This window comes from Xyrauchen texanus, chromosome 14, assembly GCF_025860055.1.
Source record: "Xyrauchen texanus isolate HMW12.3.18 chromosome 14, RBS_HiC_50CHRs, whole genome shotgun sequence".
Classification (NCBI taxonomy): Eukaryota; Metazoa; Chordata; class Actinopteri; order Cypriniformes; family Catostomidae; genus Xyrauchen; species Xyrauchen texanus.
This window is the reverse complement of record NC_068289.1, coordinates 36662147-36688915: the sequence shown is the minus strand read 5'-3', so window position 1 is coordinate 36688915 and position 26769 is coordinate 36662147. Positions and strand designations below refer to the sequence as shown.

Genomic DNA, 26769 nt, shown 5'->3' with positions numbered 1-26769 from the left:
TTTTGCCACATATGTTTGCCAGAAGTTTGCAGCCCTTCACCGGTTGTGGTGAACTCCATGAATATTTTGCCGAATAATGAGTGCCAATTTTGTTGCAAATATGCAGCAAGTTTGCAACAAGTTTGCCAGAAATCTACTGTAGATTTGTGTTAGGGATTTTAGCGTCTTGAGACTCATGTTCTGTTCCATTAAGTTGCACTTTAAGCTATTTTTGATTGCAAGAATTATTATTGTATATAAACACATCTTATATGTTAACACCCTTCAAGAAATGCATCTAATCGTATTCACATGCACCTGAAACCAGCCTAAATATACAGCAATTCTTTAAGTAGACTGATCATTTAGGCAACCCTAGACGATTTTCTAAATATGTTGTTTTGCGCATTACTTATTAATATTAATGCACCCCAGCCCTTCTCCACTCCACCGTGCAGTGGACACCGATGTGATTGCCACTACTAGATAAAGAGATGCAGTGGGAACCACAGCTCTAATTGAATAATTACCATTTGGCCAAATAATCAGAGTGAATTCTCTTCTCATCAAAAATGCGCAATATTAACCATGACACAAGCAGAACCGGACAGTAATTAATGCACCAAATCAATTACAAATCACTCCATTTGGAAAATTCCTCCAGGAGATCCCCTCATTATCAGGGTACTGATGGAGTACTACTCCCATGAGAAGTGAGGTTTCTCTTCTTTAGCTCACTCTCTGTGCCCAGTAAAATGGCGTATTAAATTTACACTGCTCAAGGAGATGTTTGGAGTGGCAGAGATCTGGACAGGCTGTTCCTCTCTGCTAAACAATTATATGGAATATTTTTGATTATTATTGTATAGTCCTAACCCTATCATGAATGTTGATATTAGCCCCTAACCCTTTTCCATATTCCTAAAATCTGATTGGTCTGTTGGAATGTTCTTTCAGGATTCACAAAGATGCTGATATCCATCTTATCTGGGCCTGTCTACCTTTTTTTGTTGCTAAGATCACCATAAACCTAAAATTTCTTCAAACTGCAGAAATGTGGTCTGCATTTGTGGAGGTCTAACTTGCCTCCATAAATGTTAGAGATGTCTGACATTAAGTGAAATCTTGTTTATTGTCTTGCTCTGAGTAAAAGGTTCTGAGTGAAGGACTATAAATATAGTTGAAGTCCTTGCGTACCATGGTGTGAAAGTTGAGTGAATCAGGGGGTAAGTGTTTGACGCTATCCATCAACAAATGAGATCAGGATGTCTAACATTGGTGGCTAAGTGTTTTTCCAGAAATAGACTGTAAAGTGGGTGAGAAAGTAAGTGAGTTCTCCAATGTTTTAGGGTTGTGATGCCAACTGAAGTTGACTGGAGCTGTTTCAAAGAGCAACAGAACCCTCATCCTTCTCATGTCTGAAAACCCTACCTTTCAACTCCTGTAACAACCCAGCCAAAGCGATCTTTTAAACTCAAGGCGAGTGAATGTTCTTAAACCATGATTTAACATCTGCTTTAGAGACAGAGAATCTGATCTGTCATCTGGCAGGGCAAAGCTCATACATCATCGTGTACCACAAATGATGTAATTTCCTAGACTCAGCGTCCGCTAAGTTGGAGTTCTTCAGCCTTTGAGTGATATATACAGGGTTCAGCTGCAGTGCAGGAGAGATTTTGGCATTCAGTGAATACAGAGCGAAACCTCACATGCTCATGCTAGATGACATGTTTTGTCATAAGGTGAACTTTCATGGATGGAAATACTTTTTTTTTCAAAGAGTAGAAAGAATAACGGTGCTTGCTGAGTCCATAGCATATCGACCATATAGGCATGTTTTAAGTATTTAAATTGTTTTGATGCGTTTTGTGATCCATGTCTTAAAATATAGTTCATATGACTTGAACACAGGGTTGGGGAGTAACTGAATACATGTAACGGGATTACGTATTTAAAATACAAAATATTAGTAACTGTATTACACTAAAGTTACAATTTTTATCATTGGTAATTAGAATACAGTTACAATCAAAAAGTATTTTGATTACTGAAGAGATTACTTTGCATTTTATTGTCATTTGTTTAATGTAATATTGAGTCCTTTCAGATGGAAAACATTTATACATATAAATTATGTGATAAAAAGTGCATTTGAACAGCATATTTTTATCAAGACAATTCACGTTGTATCATAATATCTTTTTTTCTAATAAGACCTTTGATATTAGGGCAAAAATTGGATTCTTGATAATAATTTTGGATTGTTTTCCAGTAAAAATATAAAAAATCCTTAAAACAACACTGCATAAAATATTAAGGTTCTTCAGAGAATGTATTTTTAACATGTGTATTTTGTCTTACTGTACTGGCAGAGTTTTTACTGCATGTATTCTGTAATCTGTAGTGGAATACATTTCAAAAGTAACCCTCCCAACACTGCTTGAACACTATATTAAAAGTATTTGAAAATAAAATGGCACTTTTAGACTTGTCACTCATTGATGCTAATCACATTGGTCCTTGTGTATCATTTGACCATTGCAGCAAGTTTGAATGACGAGACCACAAATGAGTTGCGAGTGCTATGGCAGATAGGAATATTATCAGTGAACAATGCCTTAAATGTTGGTTGGTTCTTACAAAGCTTACAAAGCTTTTGAATTGCATCAAGAGTCATTTGGGCACCTTTTACTGTTACTTTTAGGGGCCGTTAACACTGAACACATTTTTTTGCATCCGTTTGTGCTGTTTTTCAATAGGTTTTCTATGTAAACCTGCGCAAGATTTAAGTTTTTGACCGTTGTGCTGCGTCTCTCTCTGTTTTTTCAGTGTCTCATGCAAGAGCACCTTGTTTTTTAGCACTGTGTCAGGTTAAAAAGATCTTCAGCTTTTTAAAAAAAAGTCTTCTCGAGACACTTGCGTTCTGTTCTATTCATAGTGTAGCTTGCTTTTTTTTTGCGTAAGAACGCATTCGGTCTGAACAGCTTCTTATTTATTGTACGTTTGTATGTTGCCGATATAAATCACAATCTACTTTCTTTGTGGGGAAAAATACATTCTATCATTCTAACACATTTGTTGTTTCACAAAGAAATGAACATAATATGGAGATGTGGCTGATTAAATGATTACAAACGTTTTACTTTTTGGCTAAAGTATTCCTTCAAAGAAAAGAAGGAAGGGTTTCAGATGCAAATGTGTGCATGTGTTGTGGAAAAAAAAGCTAAAGGAAGTGATCTAAATCATCAGGATCCTTCTTAATTACTGTTGAGCCAAATCAATAGCATAGGAACTGAATAGTTTATTGTAGGGGGCTGAAGGGGTGTTTATGTGTGTGTGACAGTTTGTACAAGCATTTATTAAGTGTAGATAAAGCAAAAAAGTGAATAATTATATTAAGACATCAGAGCGAAGACAGGGTATTTTTATTATTTTCTCTTAAAATGTCTCGGCAATGAGTCACAATAAATCGTTCACACACACACACACACACACACACATATGTTGGTGCGTCTATCCTTATGAGGACTCTCCATAGACATAATAATTTTTATACTGTGCAAACTATAGATTCTATCCTATCCCTACCCCTAAACATAACCCTCACAAAAAACGTTCTACATTTTTACATAAAACAAAAACATTGTTTAGTATGTTTTTTAAGCAATATGAATTATGGGGACACTAGAAATTTCTTCATAAACCACATTTATAGCATAATACCCTTATTATTACCAGTTTGTAACCTAAAAAAAACGTCCTCGTAAACCAACCAAACCCGCCCACACACACAAACACTTTCGAGCACAGTCTCTAGAGAGAGTATGAGAGTGCCGTATTTAGTGTCATGACAGTTGTGCTGTTGTGATCTTCAGTCCTGAGGGAAGAGGTGGAAAGTGGAGGAAACAAGATAAAAGATAGACTTCATGCAGAGTGATAGGCGTTCTTTCTTTCACAGTAATCTAGGCTTTTAACTCACAATCTCAACCAGCCTCCATTTTAGAATATGGCATCCCTGTAAGAGTGCCCACATTTCCCGACCCCCTCGGAGTGTGAGATGAAAGAGTTTGTATGATCCAAAGGGACCACCACCTCAATCAGAAACTTGGTCTCATACACAAAGACATTTTTGGAGCTGCTATTCAGAACACTGTTTCTGTTTAACCAAATTAAGAGCATAAACAATAAGGATTACAGTTATTTGTACTGTGCTTATGTGGTCTAGATAAAACAGACTGATCTCACTGTGAATTTTGCGACATTAAGTGGAATGTTATTCAAATCTGTCCGGAATTCAAACCACTGCCCCTAGTGGCCAAAGCTGGACACGTTGTTAAATGTATACTAATGTGTGAGCTCCAAATGCCCACAGAGTAGCGCCACAAGTGAGTTGTATTTTTATTTGTAAATTATGTAATACAGTCAACAGGAGTGCCTATTTTATTAACTCTACTCTGTAACCAAACCCTAACCCTAACTGTCAGTGGAGTAAAAGTGTTATTTTAGAGTGAAAATGCAATCTGATTCACACTCATCAATGATTATGGGAACTTGATTACTTCCTGGTTTACATGGGAACAGAACCAGTAGACATTGCTCTGTGAGTTATGCAAAAATGTCTTATTGAGGGTAGCGCCTGTAAGTCATTTGGCAAAATGTTTATTGGCCAAGTGATCATGTTGGTGCCTTTTACATAATGTCATGCTTAACAAAGAATAATGCTGGGTCTTATGTTGTAAATGTATATGTTTTACATGTATCCGTGCATCTGGTACAGCTTGTTCTACTATATCCTAAAACCTGCTTATGTGTGCACACAGATGGAGCACTCCTGTGCCAGACATGTTTCCCAAACATATTTCAGGCGCTGTTAAAGATATCATGTTTGAGCATCAATTCTCTGCAGAGCCAGATGGTTTGAAAATGCATGTTTGCTAAAACAAAGCTCCATTAATGATCGGTGATACCACTAGGTGGGCGGCTGTTTGCTCCTGTGGTGTGCACTCTGTGTGAGATAACGGCCCATAGCAGCAGTGCGAAGGAACGGGGACAATCGCTGTTAAGATTTCTGTGTGTGCCGGTGCTGTCAGCTCTGAACGACTCCACATTCAAAACATCTTGTCTTAGGATATCTCTTAAGGATAGATTTAGTTTTTTCCAACTAAAGGCAATGTTTTTGATCATGCATAATCCATATCTCAATGTATAATGAGTTTTACATTTAGAAAATTAGGTTTTCCTTATTTACTTACCCTCATGTTGTTCCAAACCTATACAACTTTCTTTCTTGTGTGTAACACAAAAGGAGAAGTCAGGAAGAATGTTAGCCTTAGTCAACATTCACCGTCATAGCATATTTTTTCAATACAATAAAAGTGAATGGTGACTGAGGCTGAGGACATGTTTCATTCAAGTATCACCATTGTCTCAAATGTTTCTGTAACACTGTTAAGGATGGGCAAGGAGGAGGCGAGAACCGGCTTGTCAATATAAATAATAATTTAATGAGAACTTAAACCAAAAGCACAAACATAAACACACACATGACGGACATGCCCGTAATTCTCTCTCTCTCGAACCATCGTCACCGGCCGCCTTTATCCCTCACGCGCCTCATCAGGCCGATTGGGGACCGGGCGTGCGATATTTCGACCCGGCCCCGCCCTCCTCCGCTCCACAGTTTCTTATAAACAATCCTAGGTGAAGTTAATATAGACACAAATGTGACATATTGTTGACATACAATAAGGGTATATAGTTCTAAAATTATAAAATTATGGAAAAAATGGATCAGATCATTTGGTTTTGGAAGAATTTGATGAGAAATGTTTGAAATCATATTTATATCTCAATTTGTTTGATTGTAGATGTTGGTATCATTGCAGATCTGAGCGCAGTTTGAGATATTGTTGAGATGCCTTCTTTAACTGTAAAGGAGACACATGTGAGACTACTGGGGCCTTTTATAATGAACGACCTGCTGAAATAGTCTTTTCAACTTCACAGTATCTTTATTTTTATTGTGGCAAGGAGGATGATCCTAATCAGGTTAATCAAGCCCACGTGAGGATAAAGGCGGCTAGAGGTGGCAGTTCGGGAGAGAGAGAGCTACTGGCAGCTGCCCTGTATGTGTGTGTGTGTGTGTGTGTGTGTGTGTGTGTGTGTGTGTGTGTGTGTGTGTGTGTGTGTTATATGTCTTTTGCTTTAAGTTAATTATTAAATGATTATTTATATTGACAAGCAGGTTCTCACCTCCTCCTTTCCATTTTACCCCATTACATAGAGGACCCCTACCGGCCACTAAAACCTGGCGGAGTCAAAGATAAGACAGTCATCCACAAGCTAGTAGGGGCTCACTGCCGACCGCATGGAGCGGGAGAACCGCTGCCAGAGGTGGAGGAGACCCCTACCATCCATCAAAACACGGCAGGGCATTCGCATTCACGATTGCGTCTAATCAATCATAAACAATCATTATAAACATCTAAAAATCGAATTATATGTTTGTTAACATATAATCTGTCCTCTAGATTATCTATATGTCCATCTATATATATATACATTCACTGGGAAAGATTGGAATGAAGAAACATTAGCCAATATTTTTCCTCTTTCAAGGCTAGGATCAAAGATGAATCCACCTGAGCTATAAAGCATTTAGACACAAGAAGGCCTGTTGTGATTATTAAATAACCTTCTGATCATGGTTATTTGATCTAACCGTGGTTATTTTAGACAAACGTGACTATTGGGCATTCAAATTCCAATCACATTTTAATGCCCAAATAAGGGAATTTTAAGCGAATATACTGTGTAAATGCCATGAACAGCGCGTTTGTGTGTCATTCAGTTTAACTCTGAGTCCGAGTGTCATAGAGCTGCACTATGGGGTTAACCAGCTCCTGTCCTGGAGTGCTTGTGAAGTGCTCTGATGCGTGCACCGTCAGCAGAGGCTCACGCCAAACCCCCGCCAAAATATAAACAAACAAGTATAAACTTTGATAGTGAATGCAAAGCGCTCCAGTTTCACATTAAATGATCATGTAATGGCAAATGTTCCTGGTTCATACATGCTTTGTTAATGACATGCAGTCTGAAAGAGGAGGAGATGCACGCTACTCTCTTTCTGTGGGGTGATCAAATTATGAAACTAAATCTCAAAGGTTTTGCTTCATGACAAATAAGGGCTCATGGGTTTAATCAGAGCATTAAAATAACATGTGAATGTGAATAAATTATGAAATAAATGTTTTATTAATGCATAATGAAATATATATACATATATATATATATATATATATATATTACTTCGGTGTATGAAGCACACATGCAGGAAAAAAGCATACCTTAAAAAACATGACAATTTAAATGGCAGTTAGTCATTAAAGCCCTTAACGAGACAATTAAACGTCATATACACAATTATTTGTTTGACAATTAATCGTCAGCCAAATTTCATAATCGTGACAGCCCTAGACACAAGCCAGGAAATTTGGTCTTGAATATATATATATCACAAACTAGATGGATGGATGGATGGATGGATGGATGGATGGATGGATAGTTATTTATCTTTCAATGCAGTCTGTGACAGGGCGGAGGGCGGGGCTGAGTCGTCATTATACACACCCGGTACCTTATCAGGCTAATTAAGCCTCCGAGAGGGATAAAGGCCGATTGCGGACGGTGGTGCGACGAGAGAGAGATCGTTTACGGACATGTGTGTGTGTGTTTGTCTTTTATTTAAGTTTAGGATTAATATATTATTTACATTGCCAAGCCGATCCACGCCTCCTCCTTTCCATTGAACTGCTTTACACAGTCTTACAAGCAGAGAGACAATATGCCAAAATATAGCAATCCATTTAAATAATTTGCAGTATGAAATTACACATAACACCTTCTCTGTCATCTCTGTGCTGGAGTTTTATGTATTTTCTGTCACAGAACTTTTTGTAGTAATCAACATATCCTGCAGGGTTTGCTTATCAATAAGCCTGACATGAGTCTGTTGCACTGTCTATACCAATGAGAATCAAGAAGAGCATTTAGCTGTGCCTCTCATTCACATTTCCTCTCACAGAAGAAGCCTGGGGTCAATCCACACTATGTTTTCATTTTAAAACACATATTTTTTTCTTATGTTTTGGCTTTCCCCCCATATTGAGACAGCGAAAACAGAGCTTTTTGAAAATGATCTCCCAAGTGAATACATTTGAAAATGCCGTCTTAGCGTTGTAGTGTGGACAGGGGAAATGGAGATATCTGAAAATGATGACATGATTATTGTCATGTGATGCAGTCATTTGATCCATTCAACCCAAAACTATTTAACTGGATAGCATTGTTAAAGATAAGAATTACTTTGTACAAACTTCACGTTGCATTTCTTTAAAGGTGACAGGAAGTTTACTAGGAATTGTTGTCCAGAGACGGAACACGAGGACAATTGCATTTCAGACCATAAATGGAAGAATTTTCATATGTTTTAGTGTGGATGAGCAACTTTTGGAAAATGAAAAAGCTGTTTTTAAATGTATCCGGATTAATGTGGTAGCCTATGACTCTGATAATACACCGTATCATCTCTGGTCATTCGAAAAATTTATTTTCTTTTTCATTTATTATATTTTTGTTTGTACAAGATAGAGCATCCCTTTTTTAGTTGAAGGGAGAGAATGAGGTGCATCAGACTGTTTTGTGAGATCAAAATATCGACGTAAGAATTCTTTATTTGATGTGTCACTATTTGAAGTAAACACAAGGCAGAGTAATAAAGGATAAATAGAGCTGGCATATAGAGGGTTCAAGACTGCTTAACTCTAGGGATAGGAGAGTTTTTTAGATAGATATTTTGTTCTAGTTTTACCATTGTAAACATAGTTTTAAAAGTAGCATATATTACCAGTCAGTAATTACATTGATTTACAGTAAGTCTCATGAGTCTGATCATACTGTATGTTTCTTGTTGCTTAAAACCCTCAAGGACATTGAAATAGACATGTTTGTATTGTGTTATTTATTGTCTTTATATTGTTGTCTTTCTCATCACATTCAATTTAGACTGCAACCACACACCTCTGCTGAAACATCATTTATTTTTCAGTGTCACTGTTTATTTCAGTAGCAGCACCAGAAACACAATTAGAGTATTTTAGTACGGGCAAGGTTCCATCTGTTAAGGAAAATCTGGTAATTTTTAAAATAAGAATTTCCAGGTCTTGAAAAGCCATGGAAATTATTAAATCTTGAAAAGTTTCTATAGTGAATGTAATTTTTTCTAGTTACAGTATACTCTGTATAGATATTGCTCTTTGTGAGTGTGATTCCTGTAAAATGATTTTTAAAGACCTGCTCATTGGATATGCAGTGGAGAATTGTGCATGTAGAGGGTGGAATATAAACACACAGTGATTCAAACCGTGTACTATTTGTATGTGTCTGCCCGCCCCTCCAGCAGACACAACAAGATTTATATGTATGTAAATGAGTGTTAATTAGGATAACAAACAGAATGGGCCATGGTGTTACTATTTGTTTACTCTCTCTCTCTCTCTCTCTCTCTCTCTCTTCATTTTTTCTCAGTCTTTCTCTTTCTGGTCTATCCTCTCTCTTTCTCAGTTTTCTTCTTTGAACTGGAACAGGTGGAGTATTAATAATGCATTAAAATATACAAAGAACCAAAAAACCTTGCTCTCGCCATTCACCTCCTCATCAACTCTCCATCCCTCCTTCCTTCTCCTCATCCCTGTTTCTCACTCTATTCCACATGTTTGCCAACCGAAGGACTCTATTTCCATACTGAGCACATTATAGACACTGAATGGGAGGTTGTGTTTGCGCAGCACATTTTCTCTAGCCCAAAACTCTTGTGCTGAGAAGAGAAAGAATCCCAGGAAATCTAGTAAATCTGTCCAACTTTTTATGCTTCTTTCTTGCGCTTTATGTCTTTTTTTTTTTTTTTTTCATTTTTGAATGCTGTTTTGAAAAGAAAGGCCACTTCTTTAATTCAGAAAGGAAAATGGAAAGAGGTGTTCTTTTTAAAGAAATTAAAGAGATAGTACACTCAAAACTTCGGTCATTTGCTCACCCTCATATAGAAAAAAATAATATATATATATATATATATATATATATATATATATATATATATATATATATATATATATATATATACTAATCACACATCCACTACACCTCTCACCCCAGTACATCGCCGAGAGCCCTCCAAAAAAGCACGATATTCGTCCAATTTCTCCACAAATAAGTCTAGACTCCCCAGTCTTCTGCATACCCCCTTCTCAAAAGCTGCCACTCTGGTCATCTCTGAACACCACTCCTGACAGATTTAAATAATCTGTCTGGCAATCATTAGGACCCAGTTTTCCACATGCTTATTCTCCAAATTAATGACTTCCTCATCTCCTACAATACAGAGTCTGGGGCTAAATACATTTTGAGATGCCAAAAACTCACACATAAAATTCTGAATCCTCAACCAAAATTCTTGAAACTTAACACATCCCCAAAAGACATGGGTTGTGTATCCATCTTCTGATTGACATCGCCAGCGTGTGATTGACATCGTGTGTCTTTATGACCAAGCCTATGCAAACTAGAGGAGGTCCAGTAAACTCTGTAAAATGTTAAATTGCATATGGTGAACCGTTGCATCTCTAAATGCAGACTTGACATTTTTTAGAATACTAGTACACTCTCCCTTCCCCAACACTAAGTCTAGATCTCTCTCCCACAATCTCTTAAGAGAAGATGAAGTTCTGTCCCCCAGACTCTGAATTAGCAGTGAGTAATACACTGATGCCTCATGACTTTTTCCAAAAGCAGTAATTCACCACTCCCAGAGTATTTGCTGCTTTAAGGGGGTGTAAACTACTTCCAAAATCAGTACAGAGCAGGTGCCGCAGGTGTAAATACTTATAGAACTGAGATCTGGGAATCCCAAAAAGGTAAACCAAACACTGAAAGGATCTCAACACTCCACACTCATATAGGTCACTGAGTGTAGTAACCCCCCTCCCAATCCACTCTGACCAGCAAAAAGGGGACTTGTTGATACATAATTTGGGGTTCATCCATATGCTTGAGGCAATATTTAAAAAAAATGTCTGAATTAAATACTCTGGCCATTCTTGTCCAAATCACGTGCAAATGTGAAATAACGGGGTGTGACTTAAGTTATCCGATTAGTTTGAAGAAAGGCTTTGCAATGGCGAAATAAGGGCAAGGACTTCCTGTTCAGTATAAAACCAGGGAGGGGCTCTTATGTCATCACATTTTGATATAATAGACAAAATAAATTGTGTGCCAAAAAAAAAAGATTATACAGATCACATTCCAACATTTGTGCAACAATTAAACCCTGAACCCCCCCACACCAAACAAACAGAAAAAAGGTGCTGATTAACCCCGCGCACGACAGCGCCAACCGGCGTCAGTCACTCTAAACTCAAAAGGTCCATATACGCTTACAAGAGCCCACGCGACAACTGTGCCATCGGATTCCTCAAGTCTGGTGCTTCTGCACAAATTTTGTAAGGCAAAATTACATAACAGAAAATACATTGTTAAACAAATCCCAGCCAATAGGCATAATAAACAGAAAGAACCTGTAGATTCATTCACAGAACCATCTCGAAGGTGTGTTCTGTAATCATTCCAATGTCCCGCAAAAAGTACTCCACAAAACTAACTCCAGCCAACAGGAGGCATAAGCACAAGGAACGAACAGATTATTTCACAACTGTCCCGAAGCAGTGTTATTCCACAAAACAAACTCCAGCCACTAGGCGGAACCAGCACGAAAATAAACAAAACAGGTGTCCCGGTTCCACGGATGGTCAAGAGTAAAATTCATTCAGAGACTGCATGAAAAACTACACCATGACTTACTCTTAGTCTGTGAACTTTATAAAAGACATCCTTTGTGTGGGCATGTAGATATTTTGCGGCCATCCCCACGCTTCCACTCTCAATATAATCGCAAAAGCGATTTTCTGTTGACGTAAGAGTTTTTACACTCCTTGAATTGATCACGTTTCACTCTTGACGGATTTGCAAAATCCAGGTAGAAGAAAATATTGTGATTCTTCCAAGAAAGCTTTACTTTGCTCCTCACCTCGTGCAACACGCAATCTTTATCGGATGATCTAAAAGATCGGGGCAGAATTGATTGGGGCCTGTTTCCCTCAGCCGATCTGCGAGCCAGGACTATGTAAGCTTGCTCGATTTCCAGCTTATGACCTGTTATGTCGAGCAGACTCGGGAAGAGCTCATCTAGGAATTTCACCATGTCTCTGCCTTCCTCATGCTCAGGAATTCCAACAATACGTACGTTATTTCTTCGGCTCCTATTTTCAAGATCTTCCAGTTTTTCTATTTTGGTCATGAGAGGACTTGTGGAAAATTCCCTTTCCAATGACTCCAGATAATTTATCTGTTTCTCAACATCCGCCAACTCAGATAATTTTGTTTCCATCGCCTTAATCGATTGAGGTATTACAGCGAAATCCTCCAAGTCAGAACTTTTTCAGCATCACAGAAATGTTGAACAGTTGATGCTGGATTACTTCTCCCATTGTGCCATCCAAATCGAGTCCCCAGTCAGCAGGCCCATCAGAGTTTTCATCTTGATCACATTAATGATCACTTTTAATGTCTCCAGAGCCTGAGGATTTTGATTTCTTTGCCATGTTTACCTCAAAGAACAAATATGTAACTGGGTGTTTCAAATCTCAACGGATTATAACATGAAAATAATTAAAAAACAAAGTACGCAGGGCTTGTCACTCACACGTCTGCTCCTCGCATAGTGTCACGTGACATCCGAAGAATCCAATTTAGTTAAATAAATGCAGGCACTGCATCCTTCAAAGTTAAAACTTGTATTTTCTCCAAGCATGTGGGGGATGTGAGAGTTTCCAGCTGCTGCAGAGCAGTTTATAATCATTTGGACATATCTGAAATTTATGACAAGCGATCACTAATGATCATCTGTTGATGATGATGTTATAGTATTGATTAAATATGACAATGTTAACATTTAATTGTTTATATTGCAATATGTTGTAGATTATGTAAGAGTATACATTTGATTTCCTTTAGCTGTTTGAATGAGCAGCTAGAAACTGGGAAGCGTTTACATTTCAAAATAGGAGTCCCCTGATGAATTTCAGGCTTTAAAGTTAAAAGTTCTGTGCTATGAATGAAATATTATTATTTTTTCTTGGTTATTGATATATTGGTTGCACCATAAACTGAATCTTGAATTTAATTAAATTTGGACTCTTGTAGCCTCAGTCTAGCCCCCCACCCCCCCCATCACAGGAAGGAAAGACTAAGAATATTTAATATAGGCTACCAATTTTAAAACCTATTGACAGATTAATTGTCTTTCTTTCAACACACAAAATCCAATATTGGTTCACCTCTTGTTTGTATTTATTTTATAATGGTACATAAACCAATTTTAATGTGATATACTGTATGAGGAAAACATGTCTTGAGTAATTTGAAACTTGCATATATCCTACCCTGTTTTACTAATAAGTACTGTTGAAGGCCATGTTGAATGTGTGCCCCTACCTGATTAAGTAAGAGTCTGTGATTCATGATTTATTTTGAGTTTGTGTGAGTTTGTTTTTATATGGGGATACCATATTATTTTTATCGGTTCAGGTCTTTAAAAAAGGTGTCACCAGAGTAGAGAATAGTGAGGCTCAGGACCCAAGCACAGAGATTAAAAAAACAAGGAATTTATTTATATACAAAATAAATAAATAAAAACAAACCAAAATTCCCACAAGGGGGAAAACAAACATAAACATCCCCGTAGAGGAAAACAAATAATCCAGTGCTGGGGCAGAGGGTAATGGGGAATAAGGACTGATCACACCAAACAGGACTGGGACTGGAAGCAAGACAGACTGGGAACACAAGACCCTCACTGACTAAACATACAAGCACACAAGACGAACTGGCACTGGAGGCACACACAGGGAGAGAAATCAACAGGTTAACAAGACAGGGCAGGAGTGACTAATAAACTAATAATTGGCAAACAAGGAGGCGGGGTATGAGGTAAGACAGAGAGACATGCGGCGATGCAGAAACAAAACAAAGCCACATGCTCTCACAAGACAACAAAACATCTGAATGGCATGACTGCACATCACCAAGACAATAAGGCAATATACGCACATACCAACCGACAGACAAGACGTGAGAATGCAATGCCAAACAAAGCCCTGGCACACATTCTCACACTAAACAAAATCTGAGCGTACGTCATGAAGCAAACGTCACACGATGCACGCAACAGGCGACAAAATGAGACACTTGTGCTAGAGTTCAGCCACAAACACACACCTGACACCTAAGACCGAAGCAACAGAACCTCAGTACAACATCATGACAGCTCGTGACCCGGGCATGCAGCACATAGCGATAGCAATGCGAGAGACAGATACAAAAACAGACAGAACATGGAGCATGAGTGTCCGGATCCAGACGCAGACCGAAACCGAACCAGATAAGGAAGTCAGGATCCAGACACCATGCTCCGGACATGAACAAGACCGACCAAAGAGCACACAGCGGTAACTAACAACTGGACACGTGCGCTCACACAAAGACAGCACACGAAACATAAGACAAAACATGCAACAATGTTGTCACGGTCGAATCAGACAAAAACCCAGACTGACAAAGTGACAGGACCATGACAAAAAGTCTTTCAAAGTCTTAAATTTGATTTTTGAAACTCTGCAGCAACCCTGCTTCCTATTTTATTAGAAAAATATGGCACATAAAATATATTGTATGCGTCCAGTAGAGTCATGTATACAAAACCATAATCTGAATGGTAGTTTTCATAGAGACATACGTTACATGAACTAGAGAGATTGAGTCTTTTTTTTTCCCTGTGACTTGAAATCCCTTTCTAGTCCACATACAAATCTGTCCTTATCAACAGCAAGCCCACTTTTATAGCTGAGCTTCCCTTCTCCTATCAGTATCACAAGTGCTTTAAGCGGACCACTGTCATCAGAGCTTCCAAACCTAGCATCAAAGTCTATATCACCCCCTCTTTCCACTCACCACATGGAAGAACATGAACTGTATTTATAGTTTGGCTTTATCAAGACAGTACCCTTCAACAGGTCTAATAAGGGCCCAAATGACTCTGAGTGCTAGGCATATCTTTAAGTATTAGCCCACCTGTAGTAGAGCCTCTCTTATTGGGTTCTAAAAGCGTCCTTGGCCTTTGTTTTTCAGTATATGAATAACAGCAGGGAGTGGAGATATGCAGAAATGTTCAAAGAGAATGGAATAGATACTGATATCTCTCCCCTCTCTGCCGTTAGTAAAAAAACAAATCTGGATTCTCAATTGGCATAGAACAGATAGATTTATATATATATATATTGCACATTTTTAAAATGTAAAAAGAAACCTTTAAAGCTTGGAATTCCACAGGCAGAGCCTCTGTCTGCGTATGTTGCATCTGAAGTTTAAGGTTTGTTTTTCACTCCATAATGATCGCCTTAGGTTAAACCCAAATTTGATTTTTATTTCATATAAAACAAAATAAAAAGGTCAAGACTTCATAGAAAAATAGACTTCCAAACAAAGAAACAGTTGTGGGTGAATCATAGCCATAGCCTCAGATAGTCCACCGTTTAATGGACTTGGACTAATATGCATGCGATATTGTGCATAATCACCAGTTCTTTTCTGTTTTGGCTGGCCCTACACAACTTTGGGAAGTCAGGAGGTACACTCATCCGCCTGGAAACTAAGCCGTACAAAGTTTACCGGATTGTCTACACACATTTTTGCTAATTTCTTATGTTTTCTGTGTACCTGGTCATGTAATGATACTGTTGTAATGGCATTTGAGCTTCATCCATTCTGGTTTATTATTGTGGTATCTGATATTTAAGATAAACTATAATTGGCTTGTAAAAAAAAATTATACTGTATATTTTGATTCCTTCTCATTTAAATCTGGCAGACCTTAACGATATCCTTTTTATCATTTCTTGTCCAGAATAACCTGCAAACTGGACCAGACTTTATACTGATAGTCAAAAATTTGGTTTGAAATGAGGTTAGGTACATACGTTTGTTACAGTTGTGTACAGCACACTTGTCCCCTGGGTGGTGTTATGTTCCCTGTTGTCTTTTGTTTTTTGTACTGTTATTTTGAAGTTTAGTTTAGTTCCTGTTTTGGTTTTTGTAGTCCTTTGTAGTTTCTTTTATGCTGTCATGTTCACTGTTGTCTTTTGTTTCTGTGCTTTTATGTTGAAGTTTAGTTTAGTTCCTGTTTCCTGTTTGGTTTTTGTAGTCCTTTGTAGTTTCTTTTTATGATTGGTTTTCCCCTGATTGTTGCCCCAGGTGTCCCTCATTCCCTCGTCTGTTCCTTTGTGTATTTAAACCCTGGTTCTTTGTTTAGTCATTGTCGGTCGTTGTTTGATGTGTGTGCATGAATGTTTGCTGCCCTAGTTCTCCGTTTATGTTTGCCCTGGTTCTCCATTTAAGTTTATTTCCCCCTTGTGGGTTTTTTCCTTTGTTTATTCGTTTGTTAATTTAATAAAAGTCTAAACTGCATTTGGATCTCCAACTTCGTCCGCCCGGAGGAGGAGGAGGAGGAGAAGACAGGCGTCCGCCTCCCGGCCCACGCCTGCCCCGGTCAGCGAGCCAGAGCCCACGCCTGCCCCGGTCTGCGAGCCAGAGCCCACGCCTGCCCCGGTCTGCGAGCCAGAGCCCTCGTCAGCCACGGTCAACGAGCCAGAGCCCTCGTCAGCCCTTACGAGCCCTTAGCCTCAGAGGTCAGTGAGCCAGCGCCTGCCGCCTCAGAGGTCAGTGAGCCAGCGCCTGCCGCCTCAGAGGTCAGTGAGCCAGCGCCTGTAGCCTCGACCGTCCAAGAGCCAGCGCCAGTAGCATGACCGTCCAAAGGCCAGCGCCAGTGGTCACGCCCGTCCAAGAGCCCGAGCTTTCCAGAGCTCCGCCTCCCGAGCTTTCCAGAGCTCCGCCTCCCGAGCTTTCCAGAGCTCCGCCTCCCGAGCTTTCCAGAGCTCCGCTTTCCAGAGCTCCGTTTTCTGAGCCTCCCAGGGCTCCGCCTCTCGAGCCTCCCAGGGCTCCGCCTCTCGAGCCTCCCAGGGCTCCGCCTCTCGAGCCTCCCAGGGCTCCGCCTCTCGAGCCTCCCAGGGCTCCGCCTCTCGAGCCTCCCAGGGCTCCGCCCCTCAAGTCTCTCGAGCCTCCCTTGGCTCCACCTCCCGAGCCTCCCAGGGCTCCGCCTCTCGAGCTTCCCGAGCCTCCCAGGGCTCCGCCTCGAGCTTCCCGAGCCTCCCAGGGCTCCGCCCCTCGAGCTTCCCGAGCCTCCCAGGGCTCCGCCTCGAGCTTCCCGAGCCTCCCAGGGCTCCGCCTCTCGAGCTTCCCGAGCCTCCCAGGGCTCCGCCCCTCGAGCTTCTCGAGCCTCCCAGGGCTCCGCCTCTCGAGCCTCCCAGGGCTCCGCCTCTCGAGCTTCCCGAGCCTCCCAGGGCTCCGCCTCTCAAGCCTCCCAGGGCTCCGCCCCTCAAGTCTCTCGAGCCTTCCTGGGCTCTGCCTCCCGAGCCTCCTACGGCTCTTCTCCCAGAGACTCCAGAACCTTCTAGGGCTCCGCCTCTAGAGCATCCTACGGCGCACCCTCCCTCGGCTCCACCTCCAGAGCCTTCCAGGCCTCCGCCTCTAGAGCTGCCTACGGCTCCGCCTCCTGAGCCTTCCTCGGCTCCGCCTCCTGAGCCTGCCTCGGCTTTGCCTCCTGAGCCTCCCACGGCTCCGCCCCTTGAGCCTCCAGAGCTTTCCATGGTTCCGCCTCCCTCGGCTCCGCCTCCTGAGCCTCCCGAGCCTTCCTCGGCCCTGCCTTCCTCGGCTCCGCCTCCCTCTGCTCTGCCTCCTGAGCCTCCCTCAGCTCTGCCTCCTGAGTCTCCCACGGCTCTGCCCCCCGAGCTTCCAGAGCTTTCCATGGTTCTGCCTCCCACAGCTCCGCCTCCTGAGTCTTCTACGGCTCCGCCTCCAAAGTCCTTCTTGGCCCCGCCCACCACGGTTCCACATCCTGGTCCACCCAAGGCCTCACCACCTGAGTCTGCCACGGCTCTGCCTGCCTCTGCTCCGCCCACAGTGTCTCCCACGGCTCTGCCTGCCTCTGCTCCGCCCCCAGGGTCTCCTGCGGCCTTGCCTACGCCTCCTTCGGCGCCGCCACCCAAGTCTTCGACTGCTCCACCTCAGAAGTCCTCCTTGGCTCCGCCAGCTCCCCTAGTGTCCAATCTTACTCCCAGGCCCCCTGAACCAGCCCTTGCCCTACGGCCACCTCCTAGGCCACCTAAACCTGTCCCTGTCCTGTGGCCACCTCCCAGACCTCCTGAACCGGTCCTTGTCTTGTGGCCACCTCCCTGGCCTCCTAAACCTGTTCCTACCCGGTGGAGGCTCCCCAGGCCACCTGACCCTGGCCCCGTCTCACACCCCCATAGACTGCCTGCCTGCCCTCTCGGCCTCCCTGGTCTACCTGTCGGCCCCTTGCGCCTTCGTGGACTGCCTGTCTGCCCTCTTGGCCTCCCTGGTCTGCCTAATTGCCCCTTGTGCCCCCGTAGACTGCCTAATTGCCCCTTGTGCCTCCTTGGACTGTCCCTCACCCCTTGGACATTTATTTGTGTTTGTTGTTCTTGTCGTTTTCTTTAGGACCGTCTGGAATCCGGTCCTTTTGAGGGGGGGTTATGTTATGTTCCCTGTTGTCTTTTGTTTTTTGTACTGTTATTTTGAAGTTTAGTTTAGTTCCTGTTTTGGTTTTTTGTAGTCCTTTTGTAGTTTCTTTTATGCTGTCATGTTCACTATTGTCTTTTGTTTCTGTGCTTTTATGTTGAAGTTTAGTTCCTGTTTCCTGTTTGGTTTTTGTAGTCCTTTGTAGTTTCTTTTTATGATTGGTTTTCCCCTGATTGTTGCCCCAGGTGTCCCTCATTCCCTTGTCTGTTCCTTTGTGTATTTAAACCCTGGTTCTTTGTTTAGTCATTGTTGGTCGTTGTTTGATGTGTGTGCATGAATGTTTGCTGCCCTAGTTCTTTTTATGTTTGCCCTGGTTCTCCATTTAAGTTTATTTCCCGCTTGTGGGTTTTTTCCTTTGTTTATTCGTTTGTTCATTTAATAAAAGTCTAAACTGCATTTGGATCCGCATCTCCTCGTCTGCCTCGCTGCTCAACCGTAACGGGTGGTAACTGTACCATTACAGAAGCAGTAAAGGTTCTGTGCAATTTAAAACAGAATTTAGAATAATTTTGATGTATGTCCATTATCTCTATAGCAAGTAAAGTTATGATGAATGTGTTCTGTTTCTTAACCGCAGGTGGAAAGATCTCCCCATTGACACCATGCAATTAGCTTTAAACCTCTCTTGTAATCACAACAAGGTGTTTATATTTATTTATCAGGTTCGTTATTGAGGTAGCAGAAAGAAGAGTGGCCCAGTCCTATCACTCTCCTCCTCTCTGCTCTCCATGCGAAGAAGTATCGATCCACTGGCTTGAAAATAACAAATTAGTTTGAGAAAAAGGAATTAAACGGTGCTGGAAAGTGAACACGGGAAGCCAAATAGGCTGTGTGGAACATCTCAGAAAAGTAATCCTTTAATTAAATTAGGAGAAGTACAACAAAGATGTTGCTGGGTTTTCGCCTCTACTTTTCCCTCCCTCTCTTTCTTGTCTTTCTTTCAGACAGAAGTAGGTTCAAGAGGTTGCTAGGTAACTAGGATGGGTTTAGTTCTTGGTGGTCAGGGGTGAGGGGGTTGTTGGCAGGATGTGGTGAGTGCAAGGAGAGGAAGAGGAAATGGATGGATTTCAGACAACATGACAGGATTTTGTGGAGTGGCACTGGTTCTGTTCAAGGTTTGGCTGGTTAGCATGACCCATTAGCCCTCATCCATAACTATAGTATTATGCTGCCATAAAGCCTGGTTCTCCATTTATGTCCATTCTAAATTATCAGTTTATTCTGCCTATTTATATAAATACCAAACATTTTATTGTATTATGGTTATTCCAGATTGCAATTTTTTGAGGGCTTTTAAAGGAATTAAATTGACTTCGGTTCTTGTCCGCTGTCTGTAGTTTCAGTGCCACTAGCGCCACCAAGCGGAATATCAAAAAAAATAAAAATATTTCAAAACAGCTTTCTGAAAACGCCTTCCATCTATCATTGATCAAACATACACATAGTCCCGCCCCCAACTCAGGCTATTGGTCAAAGTTATTGTCTCATTTGAGATGGTCGCTCAAAACAAACAGAGGAATTTTCATAGTGCCTCAGAGCCACAGTGTTTACATTTTAAGAAAATTATCCTATGAATTGCTTACTTATAGTTGTCTCTGCATATTAAGCTGGGATAGAAGAAAGTATTTTAATGCTGAAAAAATTACATACTTCAGCTTTAACCACAGCCTTTCTACCAAGTTAGCTTACAAGGTTAGCAACAAAATGCATAATGGGGGGGTTCCATAGACATCCTATGGCCAGTACACTGGCATGGAGTCCAGAGGCTGTTATTTTTAGTGGATATCTATGGATGTGATGCGTCAGTGTGCTGCATAAACTGTTTTTGTGAAGGAACAGCTCATCACTTAATGGTTTGACTGCCTGTCTGCTAATCTTCAACATGTTTTACAGTAAAACAATCCTTTTGGAGTGAACTATGTGTGGAGTTTACTACTTTAATATTGCTGTTTTATTAGAGAAGGCAATTTTACGCTCTCTCCTATGATATAACACATACATGCTTTAACCACATATTTCAGGCTAGTTGTTACAGAAGCGCTTGGGACTGTGCGCACTGTTGTTGTCCGATCAGCCAATCAGCACTGTTATTTTCCTGCAGCTCCAGAATGATTAGTCACATGGCATTTATGGCTCTGGTGATTGGCTCAAAAAATGCAGCGCTTAGTGCCAATGAGCAAAGATAGTATCAAATCACATACTCCATGGGGGTCATAATATGACAAATAACTTATATGTGATATGATGATATGTGCTATACCCAGCTGACAAGAGCCCAAAACCCATCTAAAACCAGCAAACAGACCGAACTGACCAGGCTGGGAGACCAGCTTAGACCAGAAAGCCAGATTAGAAGGTATACATAGCTGAAATAGCTACACTCACCTAAAGGATTATTAGGAACACTATACTAATACTGTGTTTGACCCCCTTTCGCCTTCAGAACTGCCTTAATTATACGTGGCATTGATTCAACAAGGTGCTGAAAGCATTCTTTAGAAATGTTGGCCCATATTGATAGGATAACATCTCGCAGTTGATGGATATTTGTGGGATGCACATCCAGGGCACGAAGCTCCCGTTCCACCACATCCCAAAGATGCTCTACTGGGTTGAGATCTGGTGACTGTGGGGGCCATTTTAGTACAGTGAACTCATTGTCATGTTCAAGAAACCAATTTGAAATGATTCAAGCTTTGTGACATGGTGCATTATCCTGCTGGAAGTAGCCATCAGAGGATGGGTACATGGTGCCCATAAAGGGATGGACATGGTCAGAAACAATGCTCAGGTAGGCCGTGGCATTTAAACGATGCCCAATTGGCACTAAGGGGCCTAAAGTGTGCCAAGAAAACATCCCCCACACCATTACACCACCACCACCAGCCTGCACAGTGGTAACAAGGCATGATGGATCCATGTTCGCATTCTGTTTACGCCAATTTCTGACTCTACCATCTGAATGTCTCAACAGAAATCGAGACTCATCAGACCAGGCAACATTTTTCCAGTCTTCAACTGTCCAATTTTGGTGAGCTCTTGCAAATTTTAGCCTCTTTTTCCTATTTGTAGTGGAGATGAGTGGTACCCGGTGGGCTCTTCTGCTGTTGTAGCCCATCCGCCTCAAGGTTGTGCGTGTTGTGGCTTCACAAATGCTTTGCTGCATACCTCGGTTGTAACGAGTGGTTATTTCAGGCAAAGTTGCTCTTCTATCAGCTTGAATCAGTCGGCCAATTCTCCTCTGACCTCTAGCATCAACAAGGCATTTTCAGCCCACAGGACTGCCGCATACTGGATGTTTTTCCTTTTCACACCATTCTTTGTAAACCCTAGAAATGGTTGTGCGTGAAAATCCCAGTAACTGAGCAGATTGTGAAATACTCAGACCGGCCCATCTGGCACCAACAACCATGCCACGCTCAAAATAGCTTAAATCACCTTTCTTTCCCATTCTGACATTCAGTTTGGAGTTCAGGAGATTGTCTTGACCAGGACCACACCCCTAAATGCATTAAAGCAACTGCCATGTGATTGGTTGATTAGATAATTGCATTAATGGGAAATCGAACAGGTGTTCCTAATAATCCTTTAGGTGAGTGTATACCATAAACAAGGGCGTAGATTTGGCTTGAACATTGGGGGGGTTACAGTGTAAAGAATTTGCATGTTTCCATTGATTATGGTATAAATATTGGTGGGGTTGTACTAGCTTGTTTTTATTATTAGGGGGGGGTTAACTCCCTCCCTACCATCACCCCTGGAATCTATGCCCCTGCACGTAAATCAGAATGAGGTGTTCCTCATATTTCTAAATGGCTGGAATGGGTGGATCACAATCATTCCAACTCACATCACTTCAGCACAGGATGTGCTTCCTGCCATATTCCCGCAGTTCGGCAGCTATTAGTTCAGTTCATTAGCCCGGATAAATGACTAAGGCTCCAACTGGTCTTCTAGCACTGGTGCTAAAAAGAGCTCCCGTCTCTTCCCATTAGCTGGACATGCTGTACGATGACAGCAGCAGGACCAGCTCTGTCACTCTGCATGGGGCCCGAGCTTAAGTTCACGCTAACTGACGGCTGTCAATATGAGCCCTCCCTGTTGCCATCATTTCCACAGGGCTAATTCTACCCCCCAGCCCACTCACACAGAGTGTCATCACTCACAGCAGGAAGCACTTTGTCAAACTGAATGAAACTGTGTCTGCAATAATGACAGGCACTGTGACGGCACCAGTATGTCACGGTGAGGGTCTCATGGATGTGGTTGGATGGGTCTGGCTTGTCACAATGATCATTATCTGTCTAATAGAGTGCAGAGAGAGATGGAGAGAAAAAATACCCTGTGGCTCTTTGTGTCCAGTGCTGCCCACATTGTTGCCCACTCCACACACTTTAGCTAATGGCTGTATGACGAGCCGAGGAGCCTGAGGTGAATCTATATGTGAATTTTCATTATAGGCACATTAGATTAAGTCACTGATACATTAAGGCAAACCTTAGGGGAGGGGGTTCATAACAAGTCATACCTGGACAATCTTCAAAGAGGTTGCCAAGATAAATTACCCTTAACTAAAGCCTGCTGTAAAAATTTTGCTAATCAATACTACCTTGGCAAACAGTTGTTGTACAAGGAATTGCTCTTGTCTAATGCACATTTATTAACAGTAAAAATATATTAAAAAAAAAAACACCTGTAACCAGCCCTAGGAGATTTGCTGGTCTTAGCTGGTTTAAGAGTATTTCACAGGTCTCCAAATCTTGGCCAAGCAGGTGTTCAGTTAGTCTACTGTAGCTGATCTCCCAGCCTGTCCAAACTGGTGTTTGGCTGGTTTAGCTAGTCAGCTAGCCTGACCAGCTGACTAATTCTCCTCTAAAAGCCATAAAAACTGACCAAATTATTATTATTATTATTTATTTGATATATTTTTGCCTTTTGTTTGGGCACTTGTAATAGGTTACTATTATGCTTGAACAAGTACTAGTTGTACTAGAATTAGTAGGGTTACAGGATTGGTTTTGAGTTGACAAAACCAAACCAGTTCAATCTAGCTTAATTGTTATCATGTCTCATCAACTTTCTCTGCGAAATCAGGCTTTGCTCCTGAATTTAAGGTTAGTTCATGGACACATGCATATGAATGAGTGACGTTTGCAGCGAACAGCCAATCGTGTAAAACACTGAGAGAGAGCGAGAGAGAGAGAGAGAGAGATAGAGAGATAGAGAGAGAGTGAGAGAGCAAGAGAGAGAGAGCAAGAAAAATAGAAATGTGATTCACTTCTTGTGAGAGAGTCAACGGGATTTATCTATCAGCTAAATGGCTGATCATTTTGAAAATCACTAGACAATTATGAAGAAATTAAAGACATTTATACAGCAAGAAGAAACACAGCGGCTGCTGCGAGAGCTCAAGAGGACTGCTGGAAACAAATACTGAATGTAATAAAAATATAAAACAGCTGACAGATGGGAGAATTGAAATACCTGTAGGTCTGAATAATACTACTACTGAATAATTAAAAGACACGCAGAATACTGTATTCAATAAACTGTATTCATCCCTAGTCCATGAAACAAGCTAGCATTCATCCCTTTTTGACATAGCTACATATATATATATATATATCTTGTGGAGTGATTCATATTTTAATATTTTAGAATCTATCATTATTGGCAGATATTATATTAATCCTTCTTGCAGCCTATATTATATTATGTTCAAATTTTAATATATATTTGATATTTTATGGCTAGAGTAGCTACATGTAAGAACAATTATAGTGTATTGAAATAAAATAAAAAATGTCTAGATTTTTCTGGGATTAATTGTTTTCCAGTAAAGTGCGTTTTAAAAGAGACGGGGACTTTATTGCATCAGGGATGTCATTTTACTCACAGCTGATTGGTTCAGTATCTTTAAGAGATCTGTTACACAGAACAAAACCTGCTATGGATAAGGTTAGCCATGGTGTGTAAGTTACAAAGTCAATAAACCCAACCCACTTCCATGGTACCTAAAACTTGGTAAACTCAAACTTACCTGGCTAGCCACCTAAACCAGCTACATGGCACAGGCCCCAGATTAACTTTGTAATTTCTGTGCACTAGTGGCACCAAACAGAATTAAATCTGTTTTAAATAACGAAATTGGCATATCCAATGGTGTGAGTTTGGGATGGGATATGTGGTGTAGAAATTACACACTTGACTTTTAAATTGATATATCTGAGACACTTTCAGTGCTGTTTGTTTAATAGCTGTTTTTTATTCTCTTTGCAGTCTATTCGTGAGGTGACCGGCTATGTGCTTGTTGCGCTAAATCAGTTTGAATATCTGCCTTTGGAAAATCTTCGCATCATCCGAGGCACCAGACTGTACGAAGACCGATATGCTCTGGCCATTTTCCTTAACTACCGGAGAGATGGCAACTTTGGTCTCCGTCAACTTGGCCTTAAGAATCTTACAGGTATGAGTGCACAGGTCACATGGTCTGTGTTCATTTGTTTGCATTTTGTTCCTCATTCCCTATTGCTAATATTTCTTGATTGAGCATAAAATGGCATCACTTTGATCATAATGTCTTTGTAAAAGAAGGTTTGTCGTTTGCTTTGAAATCCACTTTAATGTATCATTCCCTTCTGAAATCCTTGTGATTCATGGAACACAACATGAATAGCAGTGCCTGGTTAAGAATGTACACTACCAATCAAATGTCAGGACATGTTTGACTGATTTTATGTTTGTCATGATCATATAAATCTTTTGATCTAAAGCCAAGTTACAAAACGTCATGGTTACTGTTGTAACCTCCGTTCCCTGACTGAGGGAACGAGACATTGTGTCGAATGTAGTGACGCAAGGGGTCTTTCTTGAGAGCCTCACGTATCTCTGAACTTGAGAAAAGGCCAATGAGAAATTGGCAGACAGAATTTGCATGTCCGCCCCCAGACATATGTGTATAAAGGGAAGCGGGCATGCGTCTGTCAGTCAGGTTTTTGCACTGAGGAGCCGATAATAAGGTACGGCCGTTTACAGTGGTAGTTCTAGTGTCGTCGAAAGGGGGACACAACGTCTCATTCCCTCTATCAGGGAACCGAGGTTACAACAGTAACCATGACATTCCCCATCTGTCACTCACTCGACGTTGTGTCGAATGTAGTGACAAAAGGTGTCCCATTTTAAAACGACATGCACTAGACCGTGTTACGTGAATTGTTGACACAGGTGCAAGCAAGCTACTGCGTGCTAGAATCAACTGTATCGGCCGCACGTAACCCATCCCAATACCCCCAGAAAAAAGTGTCATATACAGACCTAAGGTTCCCAGCACCCCTAAGGGGGGAACAGGCTACATGACTATCATGGGAGCAAGCCGGCCAGCCGTGGCCTTTTCTCTATATATGTTTCACGTCAAAGAGCACAAAGCAACTGGGGCTATCCTAATGCTATGAAATACATCAGGGAAGGCAATCTTTTCCGTTCCTATTCTTTCAGGGAGAAAAGACCCGGCGGAGACCACATCCTGCCCAAACGGGGGGAGGTGACATGTGGGCAATATGTCACATGGGTTGTCAAGCCACACTTGGAAGTGGCGCAGTGGTAGGTCCTACCTGATGAGGGAGGAGCTCTACAAACACAGCTGGGAGCAGAGGGACTGCCCAAGGGGGATCGTACCACGGAAAATACATAACAGGGAGTTACCTGAAAAGAGAATTATTCTCATGGAGCCCTACCCCAGTTCAGAGCACTTGCAGCTCATAGTGGCCATTAGGGCATAAAGCTGCCTGGTAGAGGGAGCTCTGGCTTGGTTGATCGTGTCTACGACCACAGGTGGTTGGTCACTCAGATCTTCCACGTCCCGTCCAGGGGCCAGACATGGAGGTTCCAGAGGTCTGGGCATGAATGCCAGAGGGTGCCCCATCCCTGGGAAAGAAGGTCCTTCCTCAGGAGAATTTGCCAGAGAGGTGCTGT

At 41.4% G+C, this 26769-nt stretch overlaps 1 protein-coding gene across 1 annotated transcript in view; it reads left to right on the top strand.

Moving 5' to 3' along the window:
• Positions 1-26769, top strand: part of LOC127654777 (receptor tyrosine-protein kinase erbB-4-like) — a 514812-nt gene that overhangs the window by 280167 nt on the left and 207876 nt on the right. Inside the window, exon 3 of the mRNA XM_052142143.1 lies at positions 25078-25264. Within this exon, the coding sequence (XP_051998103.1) occupies positions 25078-25264 (187 nt within the window). The remainder of the gene's footprint in view (positions 1-25077; positions 25265-26769) is intronic.